We start from the raw sequence: 26,948 nt of genomic DNA, 5'->3' as shown, positions 1-26,948 counted from the left end.
AAGGTCTACCTGTGCTAAACAGCGCTAATTGTCAGCCATTCCTACTTCTCTTGATAATTAAAGTGATTTTTCATATTTCTTTACTTTTCTTTAAAACCGAACCTATACATATAGATCAGCATNGAAGGATACCATGAAATGTTTATTTGGAAGGTTTAAATTTAAAAAATACAAGTGATGTATTATGTACTATGCGTATACTACTTTTAAACTTACTTATTTTATTCTTCACTGTTTAAGGTTTTGAATAATTTAGTCCAAGAACCTACCCGAATAAAAGGGAAGAATCTACCAAAATGAGGAAATAACGATTTTAGACATTAAAATCTCGGAGATAAGGTTGCATTTTTGGCGTTTATTTTCGTGGCGCTCCTACTTCATCTATGGTTTACAAGTTTTTGGGTTCCATTAGACGAAATATTTATTTTTTGTTTACTAAAACTCATGAAAAACTTATAAAACTCTACTTTACTCAATTGCCGTATATTTTGATACGGTAATCAAAGTGCTGCCGTATACCGTATTTATGGTGCCTAAGATGCCTGAATGCCGTATTTTACGGCAATTGCCGTATCAAGAACAACACTGTAACATGTAAATGACATATTAGTTCTGCCAGTCACTCCATATAAATATTCGCGTCTTCCACTTATATACTCACCATGTTGAACAGCCATTTTTGAGCCAATAAATTCCATCTCATCCAGCCTTTGCATTAGAGTCTACATTATGTACGATCCGAACTAATTCAATCAAAATCAAAATCAAAATCAAAAATGTTTTATTCGTTAACAAACCAACTTTTACAAAAATTGTGGTGACATACCTAGTAAGTAAAAGTATACCTGTATCAGGTAGTCACCGCCCATTCAGACAGTGCTAGTTTTGGGTAAGTTTAACAAACAAAAAAAAACAAAATGGTTATTAATTAGATTACAAACTTGAAGTAGAAGGTAAAGAAAAAATATAAGGTGAATTAGAAAATATGGTGTTTGTAAGTGTGTGTGTGTGTGTGTGTGTNTATTACACGATTGAAGTTGTTCAGATTGAATTTGTGATTAACAATATAAGATGACTCATATTAATATACACAAAAAAAAACTATGTATTGTTGGTTGTGAAAAAGAATGTAACTTAATTTATATCACAAAAAGTAAAAAACAAAAGGTTATTTTTTTTGTGTATAATGATTCAATTAGACTAATACTATTAACCACAAAAGTTTTGTACATGTGTAAAATGTTATAAGTTACTTAGATCAGAAACATTTTAAAATCGCAACTAATAATTTGGTTAATTATTTGGTGTAAAATGATATAACTTAGCCCAAACGTCAGATTAAAGGAAAAAATAATGTCGTAGTTTATAAATCAAAGAACTTTAGTTAATAGTTTTAATAAATAATGGTGAACATCTACTAGTAAAACCTATAATTGAATTCAAAGTGCCTAACGTTGTCAATAAAAGTACTTAATAAGTGCATTATAGAATTTACAAGAACTCCAACTACCAGAACTCATTATAAACATAACTCATCTGTTAAAACCTTTGACAACAAATTGAACTGGGCGAGTCATGTCGAGAACAAAATAAAAATGGCCTGTATAGCATTCCATCAGTGCAAGAGACTCATTGGTAGTAGATGAGGTTTCAACCCAAAGATAACACTTTGGCTGTACACGTCGGTTATATGGCCCTCTTACACATATTATTATGGATCACTTGTATGGTGGCATAGAACACAACTATCCACAGCAAGATCAAAACTCCAAAGCCTGCAACGCCTAGTAAGCATAGCGGCCACTAGTTGTATGAGAACCACTCCATCGACATCACTTGAGTACCTTCTGAATCTTAGATCTTTAGACCTCTTCATTCAGGAGGAAGCGCAAGCAGCCGCTCTAAGACTTAAAGGTCAAGGACATATAAGAAGCAAAACAAGGAGACAGGACATTCCACGATCCTGCACAAAACCCTAATAAAAGAAATACCTCTCACCGAGGCACCTATCGACAGAATTCCCTGTGTTCAAATCTTCGACTGAAGATATAATATCCAGCTTACAGCGGAAACGCAAGATTGCTCTGGAATCAATGGTATATACATACACTAATGGCTCCAAAACCCAAAAAGGTACAGGAGCTGGTGTCTTCTCGAATTACCTAAATATACTAAGAATATCTACAACACTAGATAAACACAATACAATTTTCCAAGCAGAATGCAATCAGAGCAGCACAGCGGTTGCAACCATAGACATCCGAGGTCTAAATATAAAAATAATCTCAAATAGTGCAAGCAATACAAAGCAACTTAATATACTACATTATAATACTTATATTGGAAATCCATGACGCGCTCCTAAGTCATTGCAGACGCAAATGGCGTTACCCTGCACTCCTGAAGTAGATCAAAGGGAACAGTAACACCTTGGGCAACGACGCAGCAGATGAACTTGCCAGAAAGGGATCGTACACGACGGTATTTGGTCCGGAACAATTATCTACCTATAATGCCGATACCATAAGCACAGATCAAGACCTGGCTGCGCTCCAAAATAGAAAAATAACACCACACAGAATGGAAAGATTGTGAAAGATGCAGGCAAACAAAAGATGCAGTTGTGGATATATCGAAAAAGTTCTCCCGCAGCCTCATAAGACTAAACAGGGACAACATCCACAAGGTCCTAAGTGTAATAACAGGTATGTTAAACAAACACCTACACAATATAGCTGTTACAGACAGCCTACTGTGTAGAATATGCATGGAGGCAGAAGAAAAACCGAAGCACGTGCACAAGTAGTGCTCAAGCGTAGCAGATCAACAGGCTCAAATTCTCCAATCACCAGGGTCGCTGCAGAAGGCCTGTAGCGACCTAGATAGGCTGCTGCTACTTGGGGGGGGGGGTCTTGAGCGATTGGAATAGGAAGATAAACTACAAATAGCACACAATGGTCTAATCAAGAGGCTAAGTGCAATATTCGATTGCCCTGAGAAACTATCTACGAAAGTCCTTATGAATGGACTAGCTTTCCGCCCGCGGCTTCGCCCGCGTGGAATTTTGTCTGTCACAGAAAAACTTTATCGCGCGCGTCCCTGTTTCAAAAACCGGGATAAAAACTATCCTATGTTCTTTCCCGGGACTCAAACTATCTCTATGCCAAATTTCATCAAAATCGGTTGCGAGGTTTAAGCGGGAAAGCGTAACAGACAGACAGACAGACAGACAGACAGAGTTACTTTCGCATTTATAATATTAGTTGGGATACTATGTATAAAGTAAATAATTGTGTAAATGGCATGTGTTGCTGGACTTTATCTGCTTAGCTCGCAAGTATAACATGTCTTGTTAATTCATGTCTCTATTGATTTAAGAAGATTACCGCCCCAGGCAGTTCGATTTTTTCAAGTTATTTATGATTTAAGAAGAGTCTGACAAGGGTGGCTAAATTTCTTGCGCTGCTTCTTCTCAGCACTGGTCCATTTATGTCCCAAAATTATTGTAGGGTTCAAGTAATACTAGGACGTGTTAAAATGCTGTTTAAAAGCCTCTTTGTTGAAAACAAATGCATTTTATGAATTTACTTTTATATTATCCTTCTGTAGCCAAAAGGCAATCAATATACCTTGACATCACCATCTCTGGTCCAGGGTTTGATTCCTAAAAGGGTAATTGTAGAAAACAAACTTTTCTCTGTCTCCTGTCTAATTAGTTCATGTGAAACCATTGTTGTTTCTGGTCTTTACTACACAATTGCTTCAGCTATACTTACTTTATAATAGGAGATAATGTATGTGATTTAGGCCGATATCATTCATGGTATATGGTGTAATAATGAATAAAATAGTAGTTTCAGATCAGAATAAACATTAAAGGAGTAAATAATTAGAATTCAGTCTCAAATTCTAGCCTTATTCCTTTACAGTCGCCACTTATATCACTTTACACATAATTATTAGGATACTTAGATCGCTATTGTGTTAGTTAGATCAGTTTACACATTTTTTTTCTCCACAAAATTGGTGGATATTAATATAAGTAACAATTTTTGGACGATTTACCCTAAATAACCTAAAATAATGATTCCTCATAGTGTAATTACTTATGTTTATTTTACAACTTTTTCTAAAATTGAAGAAACAAAAAATTATCAACAGAAATGGTGGAAAATGTATCACTTTACACTTGTTAGCGTGTGGTTAATTCAGTGTGGTGTAAAATGATTTATATCCCATTACATCACTTTACACGAATGTAAAGTTGTCGTGCATGGTGATATAACTAGGTTTTTATTTAAATACGAAAAAACCACATGCTATATTTCCCAAAATGGCACACTGCCTAATTATATCTAACATTACCTTTCACCTAAAAAATATTTCATCAATCGATGGGTGCCGGGAATAAAGCCACAATCGACAAAACACAATTTTAGAGGAGAAGAGATTTAGTGTCAATTTTGAATAATTCTAAACTACGAGGCGTATCAAAACGGTTTGTATATCAAACGATGCGTTATTTTTTCTGGAGTAATATTTAATGTGCATAAGGTTATAGTGCTTAGAATATACTTTAAAAAAGGTAGAAATACATATTGCCGCTTCATACATTGAAAATCAGTTCCGTAAGAGTCCATTGTGGTTTTATTCCGGTAAAAAGTATGCAATTAATCAAACAGCAATAGTGTATTGCAGCCTCGGGCGCTGATCTGAAGGATACAGTAATAGCCGTTTGCTTGTAGAAGATTTAAATAAAAGTTTTAACATTGTATATGGCACGATTATTCCGGTCAACAAATTTTAAATGATGAATGGGAATAACGATTCAATATCCATAGTGCTTTTGGTAAATCAGGCAGTTTCATAGATAAAATTCTGAAAAAAATTCAAAAGGTGTATAGGGACCCGCAGTTTACTAAAATCACTTAATCGGAAAACTGCTGCTATGGCTATTGCGGCTTTATTCCAGGCACCCATCGAAGTTATCTCTAATAGCGACGAAGCAGGATTTTTTTTAACTTCAAATGCGATTTCCCAAAAATCACCATTTTCGACTTAACTCCCTTTTCACTGGGGGTACAGATTTGTCATGATACATACATGATGACTCAAAACAAACCACATACAACTCGTTACACCTTACAATATTATTGTAAAGATAGTTACTTTTTCACCATTTTCCTGTATGTAAAACATCTCTTATTCCACGATTTTCTTTGTAGCCTTTGGCAGTCTTCACAGCCTTGGTCGTGAATACGGCTGGACTGACAATTAAGCAGCATAATTTCCTATTTCCTTCCTCGCATTGTAATATTGTTGACAAATACGCGTATCACTTCTGAGGGTATTGTGAAGTAAGTACACTTAATAAGCGCCCTCGAGAATCCACTTGGAACCATTTAATTAGCAAGTATACTGTTCATAATGTTCATGGGTTCAATTGTTTCGTTAGATAAGCTGTAAACTCAGAGGAAATAATTCGATTTCATTCTTCGAACACTAGCGCTGGGTTGCACCATCTTACTTTAGCTACAAACGTCAAAAATCTGTGAAACTTAATACAAAGAAACCGGTTACCGTTATAGTTACGGTTAAAGTTAGGTGGTGCAACTCAGCCTTAATATCCTTCTGTTTTTCATTGCGGGCTCCAAGACAGTCCACTATCTCATGGACTGAGCTCAACCTTCACTGTTTGGATTTCATTGGTAGTCAAGCGTTAGAATAGAGACTGGTTGCAAAGGAGTTGCAGTGGTAGGTAACAGAAGTGAAAATGAAAATGAAAATCAACTAGTACAAAACAAAAGACAGACCTCGACACTAAGCATTGCCTGTCCTGTGAAGGAAGTTTGATTAGTCTTTAGTTTTACCTATGGTCTATGGACGACAGTATCGTTTACCATCAGGATCCGTTTGCTCGTTTGCCTCCTGTCCCATACAAAAAAAATCTTACAGTGAATTTGATAATGTCATCATCAATATCGTCACCGTCGTGGCAGAATTAAATAACTGACAAAACCAAAGTTGCGAGATATTCACGTTTTTGTGTTTTTTTTCGTTAAAAATGGCGAAAACTTTTATGGGTAATTTTTTTTTATTGTCGGTCTTTTGATATTTTATACAGCAATTTACCTTTATTAATTCAATATTCTTCGATGGTGTTACTTTGTATTATTTTAAATAAAAAAAATAAAAATGTAATTATTTAGTTCTGCCACAACCGTATTTTACAACTAAGTTGCAGTTATTTAGTTTTTGTATGTCACTTATTTAGTTTTACCACAACCAAGGTATTACAAAAACGAATATTTCTATTGAATAAGTACACTTGTTTAATTTTGCCACACTTTTATTGACCTAAATGTTAATTTATTCATTTTATTTTATTTGTTTTGTTATTGCGATTTTAGTCAAAATGTGTAAAATTGTTAAATAATACTAGAACATACCTACTTATTTAATACCTATAAATGTTTAACAAATTGGTATGGTAACCATCAACATCAGATTCCTATAACATTGAAATTAAATTGAAAGAACCAACATCGAAATGAATATCAAAATTAAAACATCCAAAAACAATAAAACTGTTATAGGGATCTCTACCTAGGGATCCATAGGGATCCCTTACCCTCAACGTCATAGCAGAACGACGTTCAATGTCACTGCAGATCTCCGTTGACGCTAAAGCACATCGGCAGCTCAATAGACAGATATGGAAGTCCTTGCTAAATGATGTTCGCAACTTTAATACAAATAGTATTAAAGAGGCGATAGAGCGGAACCAAGGCTCGAAAGTGTTCGCAAGAGACAACTCTATTGGTCGAAGCTAGCTGACGAAGCTGAAGACTGCGGAAGATAGTGTAACGTCAACAAAAGCCGAGGTTCTGGGTGAGATTGAAAAGTTTTATGGACAGCTATATACCTCGACGAAGAAATTGTGGATATCAGCATAATCAGCCTATACGAGATTAGGATGGCTCGCAAACACCTAAAGACCAACAAGGCACTGGTGATGACGGAATAACCTCGGAGCTTCTGAACGCGGGTGGAACATCGACATTGAAGTCAAGTCCTTCAGAGATTATTTAACTTCGTCTTACTCCAGGGAACAACGCCAGAGGCACGGAACAGAAGCGTGGTGGTACTCTTCTTCAAGAAAGGGGATAAAACCTTGCTGAAGAATTACTGACCCATCTCGCTTCTGAGTCATGTCTACAAGCTGTTTTCGAAAGTTGTCACGAATGATCTCGCGCGTAGGTTCGATGACTTCCAGCCTTCCGAACAAGCCGGTTTCTGAAAAGTATCGGTACATATCGAGGTGCTGAAGTGCTTGTACACACACAGGAGTGGAGTACGAGGGCGATTCCTCTGCAGCGAGGCATGAGGGAGATGTTATATCTCCGGATCTTCGAAAATATTCACCGCTGCATTGGAAGACGCTTTCAAACTCCTTGATTAGAAAAGATCCGGCATAAACATCAACGACGAGTACATCACTCACCTTCGGTTTGCCGACGATATTGTGTGGTCATGGCAAAATCAGTGGGAGACCTCGGCACAATGCACGATGACCTTAATCTCCCAAAAGGTAGACCTTCGGGTGAACAACATGGAAAAACGAAGCTTTTGTCGAATGTCTATGTTGCGCCCTACCCAGTTTCGGTTAGGAGCTCGAATATCGAGATTGTTGACAAGTATGTCTACCTCGGACAAACGTTTCAGCTAGGTAGAGAAAGAGGTCGAATCCAACTTGGCTGGGCAGCGTCCGAAAACTACACAACATCCTTTCGTCCAAAATATCTCAGTGCCTAAAGACGAAAATCTACAATCTGTATGTGTTTTACCATTGATGATATACGGCTCGAGAACGCGACTTTCTTACTATAGGCCTTATAAATAAGCTCAAAGTTGCACAGCGTGCTTTGAAGAGGGTTATGCTCGGTTTTTCTGTACAAGAGACAGGGCAAATAATAGGCAGAACTGAGAAATAGAAGGTTCTGGAGAGGAGGGCACGTACCGGAAAGCACAACGTGGACTTCATAAAGGTAGCAGGAAAGCACTGGATGCAGACCGCTACCAGCCGGTCATATTGGAAATCATTGGGGGAGGCCTATGTTCGGCAGTGGACGTCCTATAAGGCTGAAATGATGATGATGATGAAGGTAACTATCCAGATTCAACATCTGAGTAATGAACATTGAAATTAAAAGTAACATTTAAAGTAATGTTACAAAAATGAAATAAATCAAAAACACAATTTTACGAGTATTTTGAAGAAATGTTTCGGATCGAGTTGTGGCAGAATTAAATAAAGTCACTTATTGACTTTCTTAGTACAAGTATTTTGAAGCAATGTTTCGCAGCGAGTTGTGGCAGAATTAAATAAAGTCACTTATTCAGTTTTGCCACGTAAATTCTACAACAAATAGAGTTGTAATTTATGGTCAACAGTTTCACTCAACTGAAGATATCTTTGGAAATATCATAGATATTGCCACGAGAGTAAGACCAAAATATAGGTAACACTTTCTACTATACAAAAAGTGGAAAAAGTGGTTTTTGCCAAAAGTGTCAGTTATTTAATTCTGCCACGACGGTGACGATATGTCAAAAAGTTAATATCGGTAAATACTTAGGCTGAGTTGCTCCACCTAACTTTGACTGTAACTTTAACGATAACCGGTTCTTTTGTATGGAGTTTGGCAGATTTTTGACGTTTATTACATTTAAAGTAAGATGGTGCAACCCAGCCTTAGAAAAACATTATACTCTACCTATTCCGTTGGAATATTATGTATAAGCGTAAACCATTTTTAAAGTAAAGGGACTTCACCGTCAAGAATTTCCTTAAGAATAAAACAGCTCTGAATAATAAATACTTACCTAATGACAGCTATTGAAACCTTGGTTTTCCTTGAAAAGAAATAGGTACCTTCAGTATAATAGCAATGTTACAGTGATAGTAGTTTGTATAAAAATATTATGATAGCTTACATAATAGAGACTTCTACTAAATTATTATGGACAATTGTTGGCCGTTTGGTGTAGAGGTCCGTATTTGTACTGCACAAATAACTAATAGTCCCGTTGATCATCAACCATTCTGTTAGGTTTGGTTGCTGGTAGGGCCTACGTCCGCCTGGCTAGCCCGTATTTGATATTATCAAAGTCTGTCTCCATAACAACAATGTTAACAGCTTTTCTGTTTTCCGGCAGTCGGAGGTAAGAAAGTCAGTTCCACTGTGAGGTGTCTGTGGTTGAGGATTCTTAGAGAAGCTCGCTGTCACCTTTGGCTTGATAATCACTTAATTTCCATCAGGTGAAATGTAGGCCAAGAGCTTCCTCTAGATAAAAACACAATGACCATAATGAGACCTCGGCGCGTGCGCATTCTCCTTGATCATGAACGTGACAGTGTCGTGTCGGGTCGTGTCGTGTCACTTCTTTTACACGCAAGTGTCAATGAATGGAGCCTTTAGAGTCATCGATTTACATAATATTCATAACAATAATTTGTTTGAAAGTAACACTAGCGGTTGGCCACAGCCCGCGATGCGGCTGCCACTTTTTGTCACAAAAATAAATATTTTTTTTTTTTTTTTAAACATAACACAAGTACATTATTTCAGTTTACCTAAAAAACTTCGACTAAGAAAAAGAAGCAGTTTCATCTCGATAAGTAGATAATATCGAGGTAGACTCGCTCGCTTAATAAGTACTTCAGCTAATGAAAGGTCTAACTATGACTCGTGGTCGTGAAAGGTGCCATTAATTAAATACGTCGTCATTCTACAGACAGCTCTTCAAACTATGTTTTTGTGTAGCAGTAAATAGAACATAGTACAAGTAGTGCAACAAGTGTCATACATGGGGCATAATTTATCTATCTATCTATATAAATAAAAATGAATTGATGTTCGTTAGTCTGATTAAAACCCGAGAACGACTGGGCCGATTGAGCAGATTTTGTTTTTAAAATGTTTGTCATTTGGGTATGTCTAAACGGTGAGCAAATACGCGCGCGATATTGTTTTTCTGTGACAGACAAAATTCCACGCGGGCGAAGCCGCGGGCGGAAAGCTAGTATTTTAATATTAGAGAAGAAAAATATGGCACCTTTGAATCCGTGGTCACCTTTGAAACCACTACAGTTACTTTGATGCTATTAATGAAATAAAAGCTGAAGACAATAGAATATGTTTAGATTCATGTAAGAGATAGATATGTCACCGTAAAATTGTGAATTCCGTCAGATTATAATCTGACGTAGTTAAATTACAATCTAACCTAACCTAACCCACTGTTAGTTTACAATCTAACGCGTTATATTATAAACTGACAAAGTTCACAATTTCACGTTGACAGATTACATTTCATAATTTCAAGCAGAGTAGATTAGGAATTACTTTCATTCTTCCCGTGCGTGCCTGTCGACGTATTCACAAACATTACTATGAGGTCTCACAGTGCGTGTGGTGGACGCACCGGGTGACACGAACCAATCACAGAGCTCTATTAAACGCTGTGCGTCCGATTTGCTGCTTCACTTAAGCAAGCATCGTTTATGAATACGGGCGTATGTCGTGTAGGGTAACTGGGAGGAATATGCGAACAACAGGCCTCTCAGCCAGTCTGTCCAGCGCGTTGGGAATTTAGGCCAAATCCTTAATTTTCATCTAGTAAAGTCTCTAATTTCGCAGGACCGGTCTTTGTGGGAATCCTTGGGGGAGGCCTTTGTCCAGCAGTGGACGTCTTTCGGCTGAAACTAACGAACGAAATTCTCTAATTTAGCCTCTCTAGGATCATGCTCTTGCAATGGAGACAACTTACCTGAAGATAATGATAATGACATTAAGATAAATACCCCGCAATTACTTGGAAACTTGAAAATGTGTATCAATGACAATTCAATATTTATTAGCGGATAATTTTAATCACTGAAATTGCTACTTTACAATAAAAGACTTGTTTATTTTTAGGTCAATGAAAACTTAATTATTAACTCCATAAAACGATGCAAAAATAAAGGCCACTACAAAAATGACAATAAACTACAACAAGGCGATATAACTTAACCAGGAAAAAGTAAAATGCTAAACTATAAGGTAATAAAAACATAAAAAAATCACCAGATTTCCTTGATGTACATACAGACGACAGCACTTTAAGTTAAATGCGAGTATTTTGGCATCACTGACATCTTTAGCAGTTGCATAGGTCGTTTCATCCACAAAGACGCGCCCCACCATTCTTCCGCTAATGTTTGAGTGTTATCGGTACACGCTAAATATCCATGAGTGCACACGCACACTACAATAATGACACTCTGATTGCTCGGATCAAACTCCCCGCACCCCGCGCTTCCCTCCACCAAAAATTGGTGGGGCGCGTCTTCGTGGATGAAACGATAATATATACAAATGTAATTTTGCGTCAAATATTAGCTAATCCGATGTGCTTTCAGCTTAAAGAAATATAGTGCACCAGAATTAAATCGATGGTGTGTAAGTAAAATATGATATTGACAAAGGACCGACAAAAACCTTATTGATTTTTTTATTCGTTCCGTTTCATAAATTCTTTTATACCTAAGCCGATAATGGGTCAAACTAAACTAACGATTTGAGTTAGTTTTCCGGTTGATTATTATTATTTTGTTTATTATTTTGTATGAGATTTTACACAAAATAAATAAACTTCCTTCAAATATAATATACAACCAAGAGTCAATTCGAACTCTACATTAGTTCCCTCAATAAAAAAATAATATTTTTTCTTAATTAAATATGTATCTAACATCATGAACTGCTGAAATTACATAATTATTTAATAACATAATAATGTTATAAATTCTTTAGTATCATAAATTTTAATGACCTATCAAAGTAATAAAAACTTTAAATGTAAAGTATACAGATGCAATTTCAAATAGGTACCTCTAGATTAGTTCGAATGACCGATGATCCACGACAGATTAACAGTAATCCAAAACAAAATAAGAAAAAAAGTTTATGTAACATTTACGATCGCTACTTTAAACTCCAGTAAATCACTTTTGTGAGTATTAAATCAGAGTTTAAAATCCAATGATGCTTGGTACATTGACAACAATGTGCGTCGATTAAATTTTTTTGTACCGAAATCTGGTACAATTGGATAACGGGCCGTGCTTTGCGACTTCCTTCCTTATTTGCTTGCTTATAAAACGAACAAATGTAAGTGTCACGTAAATGAGTTTTTTTACTAGTTAATGGCGGTTTTGGTAGAGGTTTTTACCAGTTTTTGGTAGCGGGACTAATCCTAGCTCTCTTTCCCATTTGCCCAAAGCTTGGTCAGTGAAACCTAAATAATGAAGGTAGAACTATTTTGGAACCCATAATAAGATTTAGTACATTTAGAACCTCGGAAATCTCAAAGAAGCATGTACTCAAAGTGTAAAAGTCATGTCTGGACGAGTGGCTGCGGTGGTACCTAGTGGTCGCAAGCTATTGGTGTACGTTCAAATCTCGCGAGATCAAAATAAATGTCAAATTTGATGTTTTTTTTATCCACAACGAGGAAGTTCTTGGCCTGTATCTCACCTGATGGTAAGTGATGATCAGGCCGAAGGTGGAAGCGAGCTTCACCAATTAAAAAGGATTAGATGGATCCTTGGATTCCATTTAGTTTGTATTTACAAAGACTAAGCTGGTTTCAGATATAAAGCTCTTAATTCCTTGTGCCAAACGCCTTCAGTTTTAAAACTGTAATCCCTAGAAAATAAGATCTAAATCAACTCACCCGAGCCAACCCAGTGACGGGGAACTTCTCAAATTCCAGCACGTTCTCCTCCCCAAGTCCTCGATCCAACTGCCCCGCAAATGTCCTGGCCGCCATCACAGTTGTGATCGACATTCCATCTCCTATAAACAAGATCCCATTCTTCGCCTTATTCGTATTGGGGGTCTCCTTCAGCTTGGACTTCAAGGTGGTAGATGCCAGCTTCCTCCAGTAGCTACCATGTTTTTCTTTGGCTGGAATGTACGAAGGGTTCATGACCGTGTCCAAAACCTTTTTCGGTTTTGGTGTGGACACGATCTCTTCTGTAAAGAGAGAGTTGGTTAGTGCGTGGTCTTTTCGGGTTATCGTCGATTTGCCACAGTCTACTCGTCACATGGAAAATTATACAGGGTGTCCAAGAATGGGTGAATCAAACTGCTAGGGGAGGTAGCTCTACTAATGTACTATCCCAAAAAATATGAAAAAAAAATTTTTGAGTTTGGATTTTTTTTTTAAATAAATTGCTCTAAACTCGAAATCTAGTCATTATTTTCAAAAGTTTGTTTACAGATAAACGAAGCTATCATTTACAAATAATAATTAATAAGAAAAAAGTACAAATAAACTCCAAACGCAGCAATTATAGCCAGATACTTAGTCAAAGCTGATTTATTTTCACTTTAAAAAAAAAATTGTATCTTAATGCGCTTTTTTTTTCATATTTTTTAGGCATAGTACATTAGTAGAGCTACCTCCCCTAGCAGTTTGATTCACCCATTCTGGGACACCCTGTATGTATGTAACTCACTTAATTTTAAGCTGCATGTACGAGTATCAAACAAGGCTGTATGTTTCTTTAATAAAGATTAAATATATAAATAAAAAATATTCGTCACAATAAAATTATAATGTTATGTTGTTATAATAAAATTATAATGTGATATTAAGTATGTCTCTGCAAAATTACACGTAGTAATTAGGCTCTATTTTATTTTCAACAAAAGTGTGATGAATCTATGGTATTATGGCAAATTGACAATAACTCGTATAATTGACCTATTTTAACATGTAAATATTTGTATGGTTAATATTACACGTTTTTAATTTTAACCCTTGAATAGGCATGGTATTTTTTTTATAGTTTTTGGATCTTTGCTTTCAATTAATAATATTACGGCGAATTAATAGCCACTATCCCTACTTCATTATTGATTAGGTATAGACATTTTATTGTACCTACATAATGTCACAAACACAAAGAAATAGGCAAGGAAACATAATTATCTTAAAAATGATATTTTTATTTGCATTACACTTTAATAATATCTTAAGTTACAATTTGTAACTTGTTTCACTCAAGGTAAAGGACTTTTTAACACTTCAGGATCTTCCGGAAAAGGGCCGTTAAAATATCGCATTGTACGGCTAATAAGGTCTGTGGCGCACGAGGTCGGGTCGTTGGTTCGATAAACTTGACCTTGGTTACGTATTGCTACTTAATGTGAAAAGGAAGTTCGATTTGAAAGAAGTATTTTTTCTGAGTTTTTCTCCCATTCTCTCCTACTATTATCGTAAATGCGAAAGTTTTAAAGGATGTTGGGTGTATGTTTGTTACACTTTAAAACTACTGAACGAATTTTGATAAAACATTACCTACATTATTCTTGTTTATACATACTTCAGAATGATATAATTATCCTACAAATATTATAAATGCGATAGTTGTGAGGATCTATGTTTGTTATTGCTTAACGCAAAAACTACTGGATGGATTTTGATAAAACATTATGTATAGGCCATAGTCATTTATGATCTGTGACAAACTGAATTTCACGCTAACAAAAGCTAGTTTCATACATTTGCATTGTTCTTATGTAGTACAGATTTGATAATAATATGTTTTGATTTAAAATAAAATAAATACCATTTATTAATTTTTAAGTCATTTTTGGTAATCATATTATGATTCCCACTAAAATATTATCTTAATTGTTTTATTGTGTCTGTGAACTTTGACCTCTTATTAATTTCAAAACTGCATCATAACTTAAGTTTATTACCCAATCGAATATGCAAGAGCACGCGAACCTTGATCCACTCGCGATGCAATTTTTGACTCTTTAATCATTCAATTTTATTATTCTGACCCGGTCTGGTCAGCCTTGGGTCAAACCCCTACGTCAGATACATCTTTAAGGTGCCAATTTAATTGCTGAATTGTAGGTTGCGTGTACTATGACGTCACGGTAATGTAGAGCGATGCATTTCAATTTAGGTGGAATAGGCTTTCTTCAGTATTTTCTTAGCCTCTATATAATGGAAAAAATAAACCACTTCTAAAGGGGTGATTCTAGTATGATAGTCAAATTATAAGTAAGCAAAAGGGGGCTATCCTCGTTTAGGTATTTACTTAAAAAGTAACAACTTTTTTAGGGTTTTTTAATTTTTCTTATGCGTAATATCCTGGCCTAACGTTCCACGCTTTTGGGGAATAAACCGCAATTTTATATGATCGCAAATATGTACCTATTCTTTACCGTCTGAAACGTTATCATTGTTTATTGAACTAGACCATACTTCAACCTATTTCTATAGACAATCTATGTAAAGTTGCGGTGACACATAAAATTATTTTTTCAACTGTAGATAAAAAAGTTAAAACACGTTGTTTTAGCGTTGGTTAACCAATAGATATATTACTTAATTAAATTGATACACATAGAATTCATCACGTCCAGTATTTCCGTGTTAGTTCTAAAAAGTCACGTCCCAGGTAAAAATTATCACACTGTGTTACTGCCAGGTTGATAAAGTAAATGTCAAAACATGTGATTTTCCATTGTTTTGGTGTCTGTTTTTTCATATCAGTTAGGTAAAAAAATGTGTTTGTGGCTAGCAATGTTTGCGTTAAGTTTTTCCATCAGTAAATAATTTACAGATGATCTTCTCGATAAACGATTCTACATTATTTATTTCCAAAAAATAATCTATCAGGACGGGGTGATGTTAAAATGACATTAAACATTGAGGTTTGGGATAACCCTTTAATTGTTTACGTCACATAGGTTATTAGCGACCCGCCCCTGCTTCGCACAGGTACAATGTATTATACTTAAAAACCTTCCTCTTTAATCACTCTATCTATTAAAAAACCGCATCAAAATCCGTTGCGTGGTTTTAAAGATCTAAGCATACATAAGGACAGATAGACAGGGAAATATTTGATTCATATGATACACACGCGCATGACGTGCAAGTCCTGAAGGTGTATTGTTTTCTTTTCAAAGTTCAAGTTTAAGTTTGTTGAATTAAAACAAGGACTTACCAGTCTTGACAAGGTGAATCCAATTATTTTTTCAGTACCGTAATTTACGCTATCGGTTGATTTGATTTAAATGTCACACTAAGATATTTTTCAGACAGATTCAATAAAATTTTCAATCCTATTAAGATTTTTTTTAATAAAACTGTAAGTTTAATCTGGGATTTCAAATATGGAGCTGGTAAGGCCAACGGAGTAGGTATTGTAACATTTATAAACTCGCCTCTGCGGTCTGGACGTTGTAAAGGATGATTGAACTGGTTAAATTGTGATCCGACTGACCACAATGGCAGTATAGCTCGCCCAAGAATAGAAATCTTGATGAGACGAGTATTTACGTAAGGAACACTTGCGGTTTTAGGGTTAAATATTAGAATAAAGTTTTATTAAAGGAGGTGGTGATGTTTTATTTGGTAGTAGATAATGAGAACTATTTAGATAATGAATAGCCAATAAGTTGAAAAATTGTTAGGAACAACTGATGATTAGAAAGATATGTAGAGATTTGTTCTTGAATTTCTCGGATAAAAACATAGTTTCTAAGCAATTAACTATTATTACTTCTTAGAGCAGTCAATTTTTTCAAGAGAATTTAATGTTTGATGATGATTTATTTAATCCTTAGATGATGTGATGAAAGAATTTTTGGTTTCAGTAGTTGCTGAAGTAAAAACTTGTTTATAATTTTCAAATTGTTGTAATCAGTTTTATATTTCGGGGTAATGAAAACTTATTGTTTTAGTCGAATTTCAAAAGGTTTGAGTAAAATTGTTTCTGAAAAGAAAATCTGTACGAATGAAAAGATACGTAAGAAGTTTAGTTAAATGACTTAGTTTTATGAATGAGAAAAATAAATTTGAAAATTATTAAGTTTTATAACTTGAAAGATGTTTGTAAACACAGAAATATAAATGTCAATTTCAGTTTCCGCAAAGATTTAGCTGTTTTTAAACATTTCCCATGCACGACATAAACAATTCACATATTTTTCGCATATTAATTCACAAACATAAACCACACAATCACAAACACGCTAACACACCTGAAAGCGCATAAGCGCATACGGCCGCGGCCAGCAGACACGCGCGAAATCCCGCCATCACTGCGCGCGGTGCGCCGGCGCCTGCGTTTATCAACGAACACGGCAGATAGGTGCGGACGTTTCGACGCGGCTGGCAAACGCTTACTTATTTAGTTGATTCTCCTCTACTTCTTAATGTCAAAGTCAAAGTAAAAATTTCTTTATTTGTTTAGACTAATAAATAGTACTTACAAATCGTCAAATATTTTGCTCTTAAAGAGCCTCTACACGTTTCATAATCTTTTTACCCTACCAGCGCTTCGAGACCAACATTTGGCAAGTGCTGAGAAGAAGCGCCGCAATAAACTCAGTCACCACTGTATGCCGGATAATATAAATAAACAGAAATAGCAGTAGTAGGTACATTTCATTCAAGAGCAGTTCACTGAATTTACCATGCATTCTTGTATGGTGTATCTTACAAGAATGGGTATACAAAATTGCATGGTATATTAAACAAGGTAGTGACGTGCTAATATCTAGACTTACAGATTAAGATACTTAAATACTAGTAGAAATTACTCGCATACATAAATTTGAATAACTTGGATTGACCAGTCCCCGAAAGCAGCGCCTGTTCACAGACATGACGAGTGAATGATGACTGAACAGGACTATTTTTAACTTTTGTTCCCACCGCTGCAACTCCTTTGTGGCCAGGAGGCTGACAAAGGTGACTGAGTTTATTCCGCCACTTCTTCTCAGCACCAGCCCATTATGTTGTCCCGAAGTGGTGGTAGGGCAAGCTATATTTGGGACGTGTTTAAGTACCCTGGAAAGGGCCTATGTACTGAATAAACAATTTCATTTTATCTACAGCTTGACCGCCAATAAAAAAACCCAATCAGTGAAGGTTCTCGTAACTGAATATAGTTTCTACTTTATCACCCTAATTTTTTTCCCATATCGTTTCGGCTGAATGACATCTACAGCTGAATAAAGGCCTCCCTCAAGGATTTCCACAATAACCTGTATTTCGCTGCCCGAATCCAAGCACTCCCCGCGTCTCATTATAACCCTTGAATAAGGGTTCCTTGTCACAGGACTACGGAACCCTAAAAAACCAGGCATCGAAACATGGCCATCCCAAGCTTCATCATTAGGTCATTTTAACCTCCACTGTACTGGAGTTCGTCTTTTTCAAATTTACCAAAGGTATAAGGGAGGGCTTGGCCTACACTCCTCACTCTAGCCAGACGGGTTATTACCATTTTATCATATTAAAGTTTTCATCTTTAAAACGATGGCAATGAATGTACTTATTTATTTAAAATCTTTATTGCAAACAAAAAATAGTGGTACAACTGGCGAGCTTAAAGAACTTAGAGTTTTTACAAGTAACATTCGTTATTTTGACATGATGATTCATGCTGCGTTTTTTCCACCATGTCTTCCCCATCAGCCGGTCCCATACGATTACGACCCATTTCAGCATGGATACTCGTAACGTCGGTAAGACAACATAGATGATTTCCTTGATCTTTTGATTGCTATAAAACCCAAGCATTCAAGGATAATTTTTTGTCTGGAGAGCGTTGAACTGAACTGTCATTGAGCTCACAACGAAATTGGTATGAAGAAAATATAATGCAGTCTACACAACAATTCGCCGACCCGCCGAAATGAGTTTTCGACCGGTTGTGGAAATACTTGGGGGAGCCCTTTGTCCAGCAGTGGACGTCATTTGGCTGAAACAATACGTACGTGTCTCATAATTATGTGTAACTAGCTTTTGCCCGCGGCTTCACCCGCGTGAAATTTAGTTTGTCACATATCGTCATAAATTATAACCTATAATGTTATTCTGGGTTATAAACAATAATACTGTGAAGTTTCAACAAAATCCGTTAAGTAGTTTTTGCGTGAAAGAGCAAAAAACATCCACACAAACATTCGCATTTATAATATTAGTAGGATTTGATACTTAGATATAGCGTGGTTTCTTAATACACGGCCTTAATATTATAAAAAAAAAGCGTTACAGTTTTGACGCACATTTATAATGGAATTGGTAACTCAAGGAAAATGGGCATCTTTCCCGCAAGTTCAATATTGTTGTGACGTATCGTCGTCGTTCGTCATATCGTTTCAACCAAATGAATGACGTCCACTGCTGGACAAAGGCCTCCCCCAAGGTTTTCCACAAAGACCGGTCCTGCGCTGCCCGCATCCAGGTACTTCCCGCGACCTTCACCAGATCGTCACTCCACTACGTCTTTCGGCCTGCCCACACTACGTCTTTCGGCCAGTGGTCGCCACTATAGGACTTTTCTGCCTCAGTGGCCATCAGCTCTATGAGCCTATGAGCCCCGCCCAAGCCACTTATTTTAGCAATTCTGCGGTCTATGTCGGTCACATTGGTTTTCTTTATTTATTAGTATTAAGGTGGGTTTATTCAGTAGATGGTTTATTATATCTAGTTTGATGTGATGTATCAGATTCTATCTTACCCTGGACCTAGTCAGGTAGATAACGGCTTTAACTTTTTTTTGCGGTATTTTTTTGCAAAAATGCGCTAGGTAACTACTACAACAATAACTAAGGACTAAGTAGTAACGACCGATTGACTGTTTGCAGCCACCTACGAGTACCTACAGCTACATTGATATTTTTATAAACAGCACTTAGTACGCTGTTCTCCAAAAATTTTAATTACGTGCGGATAAATTTATTAAACCTACTCTATATGCGTATCAGTGAGAGTAATAAATCAAATCTCTTTACCCATCTATTTGAGTCTGGGAAAAAATCAAAAACTTGCGTGATTTAAGTCAGCACAGCGCCATCTGTGTTTGGAGGCTTGAACTTCTTACTCACGTGCACTGCAAGCAACGAGCTCACAATTTCACACCCCTTTTTCCTGGCTGATTACGCACGATATTGTTGAGCAGTTTTTGGAGAGTTGTAAATTAGGGGTAAAAATCTATTTTTAAGTTGAAAATCAATATGTAGATTTGTTAACATTAATAAAACATGAATATTATAAAACTCTTAAGACAGAGTTGATTATCAGTTATTTGTTGCTTGCGAAATGATTGCTTAAGATGATAATAAAACATGAAATTAATGACCGAATTATAATAAAATATCTGATAGATACCGACAGGATTACACGCAATTGACATGTTCCAGCTAATGCAATAGTTGTTAAAAAGACGATAACATTAAATTGATTGTGTGATAACATTAACAATGATTGCTTCAACTTGGATTAATGCGATCGACAGACAGCTGATAAGTTACAGTTTAATTGTGTTGTTTTTAGATCTAAAATAAACTAGGACGTTAAGCTAAATACTGTGGTATCTAAAATAGCTGTAACAAATACTATTTTGCAACTCTGTATCGAATCTAACATCTCTAGATTTACTGAATTTTCTTAAAAATGAAAAGCAAGCAAAAAAAAATGCAAGACCTATATTATTATTGTCTGTGAGATGATTTTTTTCTGTTGTTTCTGGGGGCACGGCAGTGCCCCCACCAAGTCGAGCAAAAAAGCGGCACGGCCGTACCATCCTTTTCTCGAAGCAATTCAGGCCATTTTCGACCGCCTGTAACTTCGTTGTGGATAAAACTAGAAGGCTGAATTTTCATTAGCTATGCAGGCATTGTAAAGACACGGTATATTTAAAATTTCATTCAATTTGAACCAGTAGTTTAAGAATTATAACGGGTCAAAGTTACTTAATTTTGTCACTCACTGACTCACTGACTCACTGACTGACTCACCGATCATCAAAATTCTAAGGCACTTCTAGCAGACCTAGAAGCTTCAAATTTGGAATATAAGTAGTGTTTGGTGTATGAATCAAGGAAAAACTAAAATATTTGGGGGCACGGTAGTGCAACCGCCAAGTCGAGTAAAATTTTTCAATTTCGGTCCAGTTTTCTAGATACATAACTGCTGTCTACAAAATACAAAAAGAAATGAGATCCCATCAAAAACAATACTTGTCAAAAAAACCAAGTCTCGCAACTCAGTTGTTCTACGGTAAAAAGTTGTGAGATCCATGTAATACCAAGTCCAGGCCAGGAAATCTTTAACGTTTTACATAAATATATTGACTTGGACATCGCATGAAAACACGTGTAAATTAAATTATTTAGTGCGATGGCCAAGTCAATAATTTATGTAAAACGTTAAAGATTTCCTGGCCTGGACTTGGTATTACATGGATCTCACAACTTTTTACCGTAGAACAACTGAGTTGCGAGACTTGGTTTTTTTGACAAGTATTGTTTTTGATGGGTTTACCATTTTCTACGCCACGGGGGTTAAAAATGACTTCAATCAAGGGGTACATAGAGTTACCTAATGGTTATACACTGTATTTTTCACTGCATAGTATAAGACAAAAATTCACTTTTCGCTGTCTGTCCGTATTTATGCTTAGATCTTTAAAACTACGCAATGGATTTTGATGCGGTTTTTTTAATAGATTAGAGTGACTGAAGAGGAAGGTTTACATGTATAAAACATGCATAATACAGAAGAGAAAATCCGGGAAATTCCATTGCAACCATGCGAAACCGGGGCGGGCCGCTAGTTTTGTACATAAAAAGTAGGAATAGCAATTGTTTGTGCACGTGATTAACATGTCGGCTGCCACTCTCAGGCAACTTTGGTTACTCACTCCCACAATCTTATCAAAATAAAACTAACTCCAAAATTAACAAACGGAGTGGTATAGACACTGGATTATCAGATTGCAGTGGGCTTGGTAAGTGTCAAGGGCAAGATAATAGTAATAGGATTGTCAGAATTAGGTATCAAATATTATAACAAAATACAGAACAATTTGGTCGGCCGTTTGGTGTAGTGGTTCGAGTGAGTGGTTTAATTGACATTGTTGTCATATTAGATGCTCTGGCCTACTTAGTTTAAGAATAATAGGTGAAGTAAAGAAAACTGATAAGATTAATTTTAATTAAAAACAGAAATAACATCAGACATTGCTCAGCAATATTCGTAATCTACTATCGACAATTTCGCAATCGTCTTGCTTGATTCAAAACAAAACTAATTAAAATACAATAATTATGTAAACAGATAGTAAGAGCCGATCTTTGACATACAAATGAGTTAGTGCCTATCACTAGATTCGGATTACTTTGTTGATAATTCGCTGATTTGTAATAAATACTATCTGTTATGTCATATCGTTACGGTCTATTAATTAGATTTGAGTGTTACATAAACAACAACCGGTAATCTTATCTTATTTTAGGGCCGCGCATGGGCGCAGTGCACGTCGACCCATTGGGATCTTTTGTGCTTCCCTATACCTTTATCCCCCCTCATCCACAAAGATCCTATCCATATAGTGGATCAAGTGCTTGGGTGAGAAGGACCTATATTCTTCTGGTGTCGGATAAGCCGACCCCAGGAGACCCATTCTAGTTCTAGCTAGCGCGTCACATTCGCAGAGTAGGTGTTTCAAGGACTCCAACAACAACCGGTAAAGTGCGAGTCGGATTTTTAAGCTGAGGGTTCCAACTTCACTTAACTTCCTATATCACCTCTCCATTCCTCTTTCTTGTAAAAGGTACTTCAATGAAATCATGAATGTCTTCACTTTCGGAGTCTACGTAAAATAATTATGCCCATTAAAATTTGTCCCATAGAAAAGAAAAATTTATTGTAAAACTAAGTTTTTAGGTAAGTGTTCAAAAACTTCAATATTAAAAATGATACTTACTAATGCTCGACTGTCCGAAACCAATATACAAATAAGTAATTTGATTTTAAGAGTTTGACACCCGAAAATGATCTTTTGAAAATGTGTGGAAGTATCGTATCCATATAATGAGGACACATTCCACATGATGGCGATATGAAAACTCAATTTTTGGTGGCAATAAGTATAGTGTTTATAATAGTAACATAAATGTATTATATTGTAAAAATAAGTTTTTAGGTAAGTGCTACAGTCGAAAACTTCAATATTGATATTGCTCGATCTTCTGAAACCAATTTAATAAGTAATTTGATTCTGAGAGTTTGACACAAATTATCTGCTGATGAGATGAAAAATGTGTGGAAGTTTACAATGAGGACACATTCCTCATGTTGGCGATATGAAAACTAAATTTTTGGTGGCAATAAGTATAGTGTTTGTGAAAGGGTCACAGTCAGCCCGCGGGCGAGGGCTTTTAATAAAGAATTTAAAGTGAAAACACCATAGAACTTGTCAGGGCCGGATCATTTCGACATATTTCGCAACTCCGTACCCTACTGAGGACCTGTGTACCTTTAGCCTTGCAATAAATTGGTGCTTTGTGCTCCAATTGACGGACTGCGTATGGCAATGTGTTGAGAGACCTCAGTCATATGTATTGGGCGATGACCTGTATTTGTATAAATAGCGTATAATACACATTTATTGCAAATCAAAAACAAAGGTTTTAGGGATATTTTTAGGGCTCGTTACGGGTGTCTTAATTTTCAGAACTTATTAGGTACTATCATGGTAAAGTTGTACCTATGAGTACTCTGAAGGGGTAATCCCGATTACCTATTATATTAGTAGTTTGGGCAATAATACAGAATTCTTGTTTTCTGTTCATGTAGCTTACACGAGTTGCAGTCGTTAGATTATGAATTGAGGAAAATCCTTTAATTTTGACAAGTAGGTACTAAACTATTAAAAAACTTGGTTAAGTCGTTTGTTGTTTTATCCTTGTCTCTACTTTTTTACGAGGATTTTACGTGGTATGAGTTATTATTTATTTTATCATAGTTTTTTGTGGTGTATAAAATACTACATTTTCTATTATTTATTTAATTTACTTTTATTTCATGTAATATTTAAATGAAATTAATTCAGTGTTTTAATATCAAATGACTCATAAAATTATGGATGATATTTTTCAAAATATTTCATATTAGTACCTAACTCTTAGGCTCGGTTGCACCATCTTACTTTAACTTTGACAAACGTCAAAAATCTGTCAAACTCCATACAAAAAACACCGGTTATAGTTATAGTTACGGTCAAAGTTAGGTAGTGCAACTCAGCCTTAGTACCTAACTTAGTAACACTGTACCATTTGACTATGCTAAGGTTTATCTAATAAATGCAGTCTTTTCATTATAGCCTATGGTTTACACATTAGTAGCTACACTGACCCACAGGTACGAGTACCTACCTAATAAATGCTTTTATTCGTTTTGCTCTACATATTTTTTTTATATTTACCACGAGCTTATTTTTTTATGTAAATAAAACTACTTACCGTAAGCGCTGACGCACGCCAACAGACATAGTACAGTCAACCGCATGTCGTGTACAGTCGGAGGCGAGCCCGTCACTACGAGATTATCGTACTGAACATGTTATTATACTTAAACACTTGTTTGTACATGGTGCTTTATTTTTATTGTAACTCATCCTCTTGAGAATTGTCTTAATTGTATATCTTATTAAAATATATTTTTTTACCAAATTTTTTGGGTTCTGGCTAGAATTATCAAAAAGTTATCATTCTCACAAACATTAGAATGTCTTGAAAATCACAAACATAACATAAATAAAGATTTTAAAATAAAGAGTGGGATTCGTTTGCCCCTAATAAATAAAAAAGTTTCATACTCCTGCAGTAGTAATGTGCAACTAGGTGGACTGACGATCTGGTGGTAGTAGTGGGAAGCACCTGGATGCGGGCAGCGCAGTACGAAATCATATATGACAGGAGGAAATCCTTGGGGCTAGCCAAATTAGGTCCACTGCTGGACTTAGGCTTACGGCTGAAAAGAACGAACAATTAATTGGCACTCATCACCCTGTATAGTGCCACGCCCGCTCACCGTGTGGGTCTAAAATCTATGGATGAGTGACGCACGTCTTTTTATCACTCATATTATCTTATGACATTAAAATTTAACTCAATTCACGAAATACTAGTATTGACACTTAAGTTCACTTGCTGCAGTAAGTAAATCTTACCTACTCGTATATTATAGTAACACATTATTAAACATTTTAGCTTAGAAATTGACACTGCGCTATGTTTTCTTAAAGAAAATTATTAAATAAACTAACGTCCACGTCGTAAACACCGATTCTCGTCCGATTAACAGATGACGGCACATAGAACTACAATAATGCAGTAAAAATGTGTTGTTGGAAAAAGTACTACCCCTTTACTTTAAGTGCTCATGTTCTCAAATAGTTACAAAAGATAATAAATACAGTGATGACTCTTAATCACCTATCTTCATAATTTCTTTGATAAAATACCTAGAGCTAGAGACAAGACACATAAAATTATGTACAACATGATTTATAAAAATGTCTATTTATATTAAATAAACCGTTATCTCCATCAAAATAATTATGTGGGTCTTCTTAATTAAGTTATTGATAATCGCTCGTTGTTGTCACGAGAGTTTAAATGGCATTAACAGGCACTGTAGTTAGGACCAAAGTTCCCCTAGATCTCTTCAAGTATCTCGCCCGATCTAATAAGAACTGGACCTTCCAGATATACAGGGTGTTAGGTAAATGGGTATATGAGCCGACACTAGCCCATGTCAACAGGGTCATATAAATGGTATGGTGAAGTCAGAAAATTGATATCTTCATTTTAATTATTTTATTTTTCATACAAATCGGATTTTATAAAATTAATTTTGTATGAAAATTAAAAAAATTAAAATGATGGTATCAAATTTTATTTTTCATACAAATCGGATTTTATAAAATTAATTTTGTATGAAAATTAAAAAAAATAAAATTATGGTATCAAATTTCTGACTTCACCATACCATTTATATGACCATGTTAACATGGGCTAGTGTTGGCTCATATACCCATTTACCTAACACCCTGTATAGCATTTCTCCTTTTTCCGAGGGTTTTCCACTTTGTGTCCATTTAGTGATCAAATTTAAAAAGGTTTTGTTATTTTCCCCTGTACTCTGGTGTTTAAATTATGTACTCGTACACACGACAGCACGATAAGTTAACCACTGCACGATCTTACGTAGTCGTATTTAGGTGCTATTTTACGACAATTTATAGTCTTGATGTGTTAATGACACCAAGCATACTAAGTGATCCATATACCATCACTGGCAACACACACTGGTCAAAGACTTTTGTCTTTAGACACTGCGGTATTTCGGAGTATATCGTGAAGCTTCCCGACCGCAGGACCGTTCATTGTGAAAAACCTTGGGAGAGGCCTTTGTCCAGCAGTGGACGTTATTTGGCTGATACGAATAAATCAACGATACTACGTGATGTATTTCGAATCCATCGTGTGCTAATTTAAACCATCTTTGTTTGACACTGACTCTATTTCTTGGCATTGGTCAAAGGCTGGTCAAAGGTTGACTTTGACCCAACTGCGTGAAAATATTCTCATTTGGAACCTTATTTATGAAAAACGTTTTATTGGGAGTATAATAAAATCAGTATGTGCTGAACACAGCATTTTACACAGCATTTATTAACAAATACCTAATGAGACTGATGATAACGGAACGGCTCCACGATTGATGTACAGTCAAGAGCAAGTAAACACACTATCAAAATGTCAAATTTTCCGGCAAATATTAACTTTTTTATCTACATATTATAAACATTTTTAATTACTTATCCCTTTCGTGATAAGTGAAAATACCGGCAACTGTAGCCATCTCTTGGATCTCTTAACAAAACTACATTACTTAGTTCGCTGCTAAAAACATTCTAACTTATCATAATTTGGTGCCACTTTGAGTAATTTTCAAATTAGATGAACATGAAATATTTCAGCACAGGTTTTATTATAAAGTAG

General features: G+C 35.8%; 1 protein-coding gene across 2 annotated transcripts in view; it reads right to left on the bottom strand.

Moving 5' to 3' along the window:
- LOC114355041 (alkaline phosphatase, tissue-nonspecific isozyme) overlaps positions 1-24,461 on the bottom strand; it is a 37,619-nt gene extending 13,158 nt beyond the window's left edge. The window contains exons 1-2 of one of the 2 annotated variants that reach the window (XM_028307698.1): positions 24,402-24,461; positions 12,784-13,085 (exon numbers count right to left, since the gene is read on the bottom strand). In XM_028307698.1, the coding sequence (XP_028163499.1) occupies positions 12,784-13,085; positions 24,402-24,447 (348 nt within the window). In that variant the 5' untranslated portion in view covers positions 24,448-24,461. Of the gene's footprint in view, positions 1-12,783; positions 13,086-17,126; positions 17,244-24,401 lie in introns of those variants that run through there. The other variant, XM_028307697.1, reaches the window with a different exon arrangement.
- Between the last annotated feature and the right edge of the window lie 2,487 nt (positions 24,462-26,948).

Source organism: Ostrinia furnacalis, unplaced genomic scaffold (genome assembly GCF_004193835.3).
Source record: "Ostrinia furnacalis isolate ACB-3 unplaced genomic scaffold, ASM419383v2 OfSCF2311, whole genome shotgun sequence".
Classification (NCBI taxonomy): Eukaryota; Metazoa; Arthropoda; class Insecta; order Lepidoptera; family Crambidae; genus Ostrinia; species Ostrinia furnacalis.
This window is presented reverse-complemented; position numbering and strand designations above follow the sequence as displayed.